General features: G+C 41.0%; 1 protein-coding gene across 1 annotated transcript in view; it reads left to right on the forward strand.

The window, feature by feature from the left end:
- The first annotated feature begins 6,532 nt into the window (after window positions 1-6,532).
- Hephl1 (hephaestin like 1) overlaps window positions 6,533-8,400 on the forward strand; it is an 88,927-nt gene continuing 87,059 nt past the window's right edge. Inside the window, exon 1 of the mRNA XM_004644779.1 lies at window positions 6,533-6,702. Within this exon, the coding sequence (XP_004644836.1) occupies window positions 6,533-6,702 (170 nt within the window). The remainder of the gene's footprint in view (window positions 6,703-8,400) is intronic.

Consider the following 8,400-nt stretch of genomic DNA (forward strand, 5'->3'; position numbering starts at 1 on the left):
GGTTTTTTGTTCTGGACACTGTTCCCGGATGACCAGACAATCCCACATGGTCACACTGGCAGTTCCAACTAATAAGAAGCGGCTGTGACCCCCGACCATCACCCTCAGAACCCACCCATTCCGCCTGCCACCCGGTACACAGATAAATTCATTATGCGGTTGTTAAAATGTTGGTCAAAATGTGTTGGTAAGTATAAGCTAAAAAATGGAAATGTTATAAGGTTATGATGTTTCTTTAATGGGACATTTTATGACTGTTTTGTATTTGCATGTGTTGCATTCGAACTGGTTGCTAAACGTACTTGCTTGACTTCAGACATTAGCACTACAGAAAATGTTTGTAAGCTTCTAGTGAATTTTATGTACATTTCTGAAAAATGGGATTTTCAAATCTAGTTCAGACTTAGGAAATATACATGCCTATGAAACATATAACTCTTTTTGCCAGCTAAATGACATTAGGTCGGCAATCATTCTTGACCACTGAAAGATCTCCACTGAACTATTATACCTTATTTCCTTCTCTTTCTGCTAGTACTAGGAATTCTACCTGAGCTTTTCAGTACAGCAACTTAATGAATCACTCCTTCAGAAATTAGGCTGAGGCAACTTGCAGTAGTTTACATTCTACAGCGTCTGTTAAGGAAATAATTTATGTCTGTGTGTTACACATTAAGAGTAAAAAAGAGATTTTTGTAGCCTAAAAAGTACACACTTCAAATTGACCTTTTTATGCAATGGTTATGCTTCCTTCTGTAAGACTCCTGTCACCAGACCAGTAGTCTTATGTTCAAATTTTGTTTGCCTTAAGAAAGTCATTCTAGTTTTGAAATGTGGGCTAGAGGAGAACCAGGAAGTTCAGGGACCTACGGCTGCTGCTTCTTGACCTTGGGAGCCTAAGGATAAGATAGCCTTAATCACAGCCTTGCCCACTGTTACTCAAAGTAAGGTTTCCCCATTTGCATTTTAAAAGTGTGGGCTTCTAAAACAGCTGTAATACAAGGGTACACCCATCCTTAACTAAGTTTACGCAAAGATAATCTTTTAAAGAAGTAAAAAGACAGTTTAGAACTTCCAGAGGTTACGCGCCTTTTTCTCTGTGACGTAAAACAGATGTCAGATTTTAAAAAAAGCTTTAGGTGACCCTGAACAGTACATTGATGTCTTTAGAGGATTTATTCAGACTTATGAACTAGACTGGAAAAATGTAATGTTAATCTGAAACCAAGCTTTGGCTTCTATGAAAAGGCAGGCAACATTATAAGCTGATACTTCATTTGGAGATAAATGTCATATTGTTAATTTTAAACAACCAGAAGGTAGACAGCCAGTCTATTGTGGTTTAGCTGTAATGGGAACTACCTGCTCCCACTAGAGCCCAAGCAGTCAGACCCCTGCTGGCCTAATAGCCAGGCAGGAGATTGTAATAAAAAATATTTTCTATATGTATTCTTGAAGGTCTAAAAAGAACTAAAACCAAGCCTTCAATTATTAAATTTCAGCTATTTACCTGATAAAAGATAAACACTCCTCTGATTTCTTCAAATGTTTAATAAGAAACTGGTAAAGCATACTTCTTGAGATGCTAATTCAGTAGAGGGACAGATTGCTCTTACAGATAAATTCATTACTTAGTCAGCTCCAGATATTAGAATAGAGCTATAAAAGATAGCTTTTTCTCCAGACAATTCACTTGATACTTTATAGGGCACTAAGGAAACAACGTCCTATAAGCAGAACTGGGAGAAAACCAGGGAGAAAAAACAAAGAGATCAAAACGGCTGCCTTTGTTGTGGCCTCAAAACAGACCCTAAGTCTGATACTCTGGGCTCCAAGAAGAGCTCAACAACAATGAGGTTCATCTGTTGATGAAGTTCATCTGCTACTGCTGTCAGAAGCCAGGCCACTATAAGAGGGACTGCTTTAAGAGGCCCACAAGCCATGCCCTGACTGCTAAGGCAGCCACTAGAAGTGAGACTGCATTCTGAGGTGGAGGCCCCAGAACTCAGACTCAGCTTTCCAGATGGTCCAGTAGGACTGAAGGGCGCTGGGCCTGCCTCCTCCCTCTGGCCAGACTGTTATCTCTACCTGTCATCTCCATGGAGGAGCCCTGAGTAATCATGACTAAAGGAAAAAGCCCAGCCTGTTGCTGGATATTGGCACAGGTCTTTTTGTCTTTCTCCAACCCTGACCTTCCAGTCATCATCATCTTGTTTTAGTTGTAATTGAGATATATTGTTCATGTACAGATAAAATCCTGTCAATCTAAAAATGTTCTAAAGACACTGGCTATGCAGTGTCCAATAGCTTTGGGCCTATAGAGCCAGGTGTTGTATTTGTGATGTAAAACTCAGAGCCATAGCGTTAAAAGGAAAAATCCCTTGGCAGTGCCCCTTGCTTACTGTGGGAGCCATATCCAAAACACTGAATGGGACATTAGTTTAATATGACTAAATGCTTTGTATTTCATGATGAGTATGTAAGCATGGTTGATTTTTAATATAACTCCGCATTTCGTGCTGATAGTTAATACATGTGTGACCTCTCTTAACTAAAGCTAGAGGGACTTACAGCAAACTGTCAGACTCCATGAATAAAGGGGTCTAAGAGCTAGTGAGTTATGACTGCTAGGTCTCAAAAAGGTTTACAAATGTACCTGTTAAATTGAATGTTCATGCTTTGATTATATATGTTCTAATCTCTCAGAAAATCTGTTCTGTCCTAGAAGATACCAAAACCCAGGTAATCATGCAGGTAAAATCTGTTAACAAATATGCTAGATTAAGATTCCTTTTACTGGGATTCACCAGATTTTGTCTATAGAAACACATATTAAAGCCTAAACTAACTGTCCACCTGATAGAGCCCAAGTGATCTGAGCCTTCTCTGGGTTTCCTGCCTCATTACGAGGAAAGCTATATTTGTATTCCTTGGGCAGGGTTACCTACAGGTTGCCTTAAAACCAAGAACTTGTACCTTACTCAGTGGACCCCAGATATCTGACACAAGCTGCAGAAGTTAGAAGGGTTTGCAGGAATGAATTTGTCTGAGTTGAAGTGTTTCATAATAGAAAGGATACAGAATGGAATTATAGATGGAAAATGAGAGTGTTGATACTAGCAGCCTACAGAAAAAAAAGGCCAGTCAGGAAAAAGGAAAAAAAGTTACGCTTCCTTGGACCCAGACAGAGAAAAGGGACATTTCAAGCAAAAAATGTCTAAAGCTGCTACAGAAGGAAAAAGAAAGTGTTCATGATGGAGTCAGAGGAAGTTTCAGATTGAAGTGGTCATGGATCTTCCCCTCTCAGCCTGAGGAAACCCATGTTAACAGCCAATATAAGGAGAAAGCCTGTTAAACTTTTAATAGATGCTCATGCAGATTTTTTCAGTTACCCAGCCAGTGGTCCCACTTGCCAACCAGAAAGTACTCAGTATTTTCCATAGGTCCAGCAATTCATGTGCCCCAGTACCCAGTGGCCATAGAAGATTAAGGGATTAAACCCCACATTAAAGAGATACCTGCTAATGAACTTACAAAATGTTCTGACTAGTGTTATGCATGTTTAATTGTTTCTTTGGCTTTGCCTCCTCCAGATTTAAAGCTGTTCCTCCTACCCAAGATAAAAATGCTTGGTGTCTATTGTGGGCCTTTAGATAAAACCTCTGGAGGTATCTCTGACTGCTGGTCAACAATTGTGACCCCTTTCAGCCTGAAGAAGCCAGAGCGGTCATCGCCCATACACCCTCACAACAGTCTGTGTTACTTCTTCAGAGGGAAACTGTTGTAGGCAGCTGAGTTAATTTAAAGATATTGTAGGCAGTCAGACAGGGCTAGGCCCTCAAGGAGATAAAATTAAAGACAAGGTGATTTTATAGCTTGAGAGAGACAGATGCTGCCCACTATGGGCCAGACCTCAAGACAAAAGAGGAAACTACCTGACTGATATTACAGCTTAAGAGGTGGCACAAAAACCAGTGTGGACATGGGAGATATTGCCTGTTCTAGAGTTCTAGAAAAGCCCCCCTATCAGACTCTGTTGTTAACTAATGTTCCTTGTTGTTTGAGTAGATTAGCAGTGGTGACACCATGTCAAAATAATTTGACACAACATCACCACAAAGGGTCATGGGTGCGTAAGACTTGAGATATTTAAACATATGCTATATTTAGTGTTGTTAGAAACCTCTTTTTTGGTGAAATAGCAGAACAACATGTAAAACAATTGGGGGTGTATTGTAGACTAAGGGAAAAAAATTGGCTCTAGAGATTTGTCAGAAGGAAAAATTGGAGATTGTTCTCGATGCCTCCTTGTACCTGCCTCTATTGGACCTGTTTTGTTTCTCTTGGTTCTGTTGGGCCCTGTTTTATAAACTGTTTAAGTATGTTCAAATGATCCAGACTATCAAGTTAATGGTGGTGAGATCTAATTACAAACCCCTCATGCTCCTGGGACAATTATAAGAACTCGGGAGTTTCACATAAGTCTTTTATTTTTTATTTTTTTTTTTCCAGAACCGGGGATTGAACTCAGGCCCTTGCACTTGCCAGGGAAGCACTTATTCCACTGAGCCATCTCCCTGGCCCCTGAGGATTTTTTTTTTCTGCTCTGAATGCCTTCAGGGCAGGTTTGGCTGGTTTTTGTGGGGATTGAACCACAGCAACCTGAGCCTGACTACTTTGTTGAAGCAGCCACTTAAAGAACTGAGCTATGGGGCAGGCCCCCAACTCAGGAGTTTTAGCTAAATCAATGATTTAATTCGCAGATAAAACCAGTGGGGAATGTAATGGGTCAACTCACATTTTAGACTGTAAATGTAAATCTTGTGTTTTCTGTTGTGTAAAAATGTGTACTCACCACTGTTCTAAGTTGTTTAGTAAATAGTGGCTGTTACTTGCTGTTTGCTAGATAAAATTACTACCTAACCAATCCCTATAAACAAAATGAGATTACAGAGATGATTTCAAAAAGAAACTAAATGGGATTTAACTTCTTGTAACCTCAGGCTATGCAAGGTTGCCTGGAGGTACTCAGGTGCAAGATAACCAGAAACTAAAACAAGGCCCCAGGAAATTTAGTTTGGGTAGTGGTCACAATGATCCTGAAAGCATTGTTTTGTGTCAGACAATGAATTTGTTTACCAAACAGAATGTGGTTTCATGTTTAAAAAGCCCTCCTGCTTCCTGGGCTAGCTGCCTTTCGGTCCTCTCCTGCATGAGAGCTGATTGGGGGCCTTGAGCTCAATAATAAATGGCTTTCCAAATTCAAAAATAAAATAAAATAAAATAAATAAAAATTTTAAACAATCCCTCAATCCGTCTTTTTTTTTTGTTGCCTCAGGGCAGTTTGGTTTGGCTTGAGGATCTGGGTATTGAATCACAGCATCCTGAGCCTCACTGCTTTGTTTCAGCAGGCACTTAAACAACTGAGCGAATGGGCAGGCCCCTTCAATCTGTCTTATAGACTGAGGCTCAAGAGATTAAATGGGGGAGATGGCTCAGTGGAATAAGCGCTTCCCTAGCAAGCTCAAGGGCCTGAGTTCAATCCCTGGTTCTGAAAAAAAAAAAAAAAAAAATTCCTCCATGTGGTGAAGTTGGTTAGTGGTAGAGCTTAGATTTAAACCAAAGTCTGTCCAGCTTCAAAGCCCAGTAGGCTGTTTCTGTCACTCTCTGTTTGCTTTCTAAGAAGCAGCTCTGCAAAAGGATCAGACTGGCCTTCTTCCAAGGTCGAACATGATTTCTTTCACCAGGGAGATTCTAGGTCACAGACCTAAACACTGAAAAGAATGGCACACCTTTCACCTTTTTACCCTGAGGTAGCTTGCTGCTTTGTCTCCGTGTGCCTGAGGGTCCTCTTCTCCTTTGTCAGTGTCACTCATCCAGCTCACTGATCCGGCATTAGGCTGGTCTGGACAGTCAAGCTCCTCAGTAATGCTGGTGGTGTTTGACAGGACTTAGGGGAGATGGTGTGTGAGCTAATGTAGTAATAGTGAGGTTTTACAGTATCGCCATGAACTTTATGATGTGGTTTGATTGTTTCATGTAGCCTCATAAAACAAACTAGAGGGTGACTACATCACTTCCTCTGCCTTCCTGAAAGACATGAGAGACTTTCTTTAGTTCTTAGGATATTTCCTGATGTTCACTCAAGCCAGTTTACTTTTCTGATTGTAATATGGTTCTGAAATAAGATTGGAGAAAACAAGGGGGAGGGTTGGGAGGAGACCCAACAGTTCAACTTGTTATGTTGCCATTCTTGAGAAGGATGAATGATTCACATCAGGGTACTAGAACTTACAGAAACAGGCCTGTTTAGCTCAGGCAGTAAATGAATAAGCCTTACACATTTGCTGGCAAACATTTTATCATAGCAACTCTCCCATCGAGCTTGTTCTGCTTACACAAGTTGTCAGCCTTTGTCCCAAGCCCAGCCACTTAAGGAGGTGGAGCTAAGCCTTGTCCATCCCTTATGTGAGGGGGAGGAACCAACAAGGTTGTGTCTCGCGCAGGCTACCTGCCTGAGTTACATCCACAAATGCCTCGGAAGCAGCCGACTGGCTGCATCCTTCTCCTCACATTCCTCAGTCTGCCTGGGCTGGTTGGTGCAGTTACCAGAACGTACTACATTGGGATTGTGGAAGAGTACTGGAACTATGTACCTCAAGGGAAGGATATTATTACTGGAAAAAGTTTTACAGAAGACAAGTGAGTGAACTGGGGGTCCTCAGACTCCCAGGTTTGGCTTCTTTTGGACTCTTCATGGAAAGGTTATGTTTCTTGGGTGGCTGGTTATGGTACAAGTGAACTGACTGAGATCAATAGAAGGGTTTTGGTTTTGCTTGAAGAACCCTCACAAAAATGGATCTATAATTTATAATAGAAACTCTTAACACCACCTATTTGTTGAGCTATCTTATTTGTTCATTTTGTCTGTGAAGGTACATATTCACTTAGGTGTCTTGAAAAATAGCTTATTTTGTAAAAAGACAATTTTCACTAGCAACTCCCAGGGAGTTATGGATTCTATTTAAAAAACCCAACTAATGACAAATGTGGGATAAAAATTTGAGAATTTGTAATGATTATTTACTGTTACAACACAGTTTTTTATTTTTAGACAGAAACTAATTGGAGCTAACTATGGCATATGCGATTATGTTTTGCAGTATTTAAGATGGGGGTAATTATAATAGATGTGGCTGGTATTTTAAGAATTTCCTTTATTCTGCTTAGAAATGGCCTTTTCTGGCTGGAGGTTCATTCTGGCTTTGATTCACTTACTCCAAGGGTAAGATCTTAGAGCCTGTGGCATAATGGGCTAAGATAGTACTAGAATGTTCTGGACCCCTGGTTTTTAATTTTTGTAGAAGATAGCCATTGCTTCCCTTCCTCTCTAGGGTCCCGTGCCTTATGTAATTCCTGGCTCCAGAAACGATTGTGTGTATTTTTAATTTCGTGGCTCTCAGCACCTCTGAGGTGATCTGGCAATGCTCCTGGGTAATTGAATGCCTTCTCCTTCCTGACAGGCACAGCCCCTTACACTTGACATCTGCACTCTGCTTGTTAAAGATGAGGTTAGTTGCTAGTTCAGGAATGACATGGGGACTGCCAGGACATCTTTGAGAGCCAGGTCCACGGGCTCTGTAGGAAGGAACTCAGATGCAGTTGGCTCAGGTGAACAGCTTCCAGTTTTTCTAACAACACAGTGATGGCAGAGTCATGTTTTGTTTACTAGAGAACAGTCATGCTGCTGCCAAGCAGGACGATTCCTTACGCTCTGTACTGGGAAAAGGAATGCCTGTAAGGTTATTTCCAAAGAACGCTTTTGGTTGCTTTTAACTCCATCTGCTCACTACTGGGTGGTAGGGATCTTTACAGTGAGAGGGATGCGGGCCTAGAAAGGTCTCCTAAGTGCCTGTAACCACCCCTAGAAATAGAGTGCTCTTATCTCAGAGAAGGGTCACTAGAAAATGGTCAGTATGAGCAGCTTTAGGATGTAAGAGTGTTCAAAATAGGTACATTTAGTCTTCACGCTAAGTGTGATATTGGGCTGCCTTTCCTTCTGTATACAGCCCCCAACTTATTAAAGAATTCTGTTCTGGGACAGTGTTCATAAGTTGGATTCATTTGTAAATCTGACAAAGTGAGTTTTACACATCTTTGACACAAATACACAATTTAAAGCATAAAAACCCAAGTATGAGGTCTGTTCATATCTAGGAAAGTTAGCAATTTGCATGTTATTATAAACATTTATTTATTTATTTATTTATTTATTTATTTATTGTGTGTGTGTGTGTGTGTGTGTGTGTGGCCAGTTCAGCCCACCAGGAGGCGAGGCTGGCTGGCATGTGGTGCTGGGGGATCGAACCGTGGTCCCTGTGCTTTGCCAAGCTTGTTCCA

This window comes from Octodon degus, unplaced genomic scaffold, assembly GCF_000260255.1.
Source record: "Octodon degus isolate 3935 unplaced genomic scaffold, OctDeg1.0 scaffold00209, whole genome shotgun sequence".
Classification (NCBI taxonomy): Eukaryota; Metazoa; Chordata; class Mammalia; order Rodentia; family Octodontidae; genus Octodon; species Octodon degus.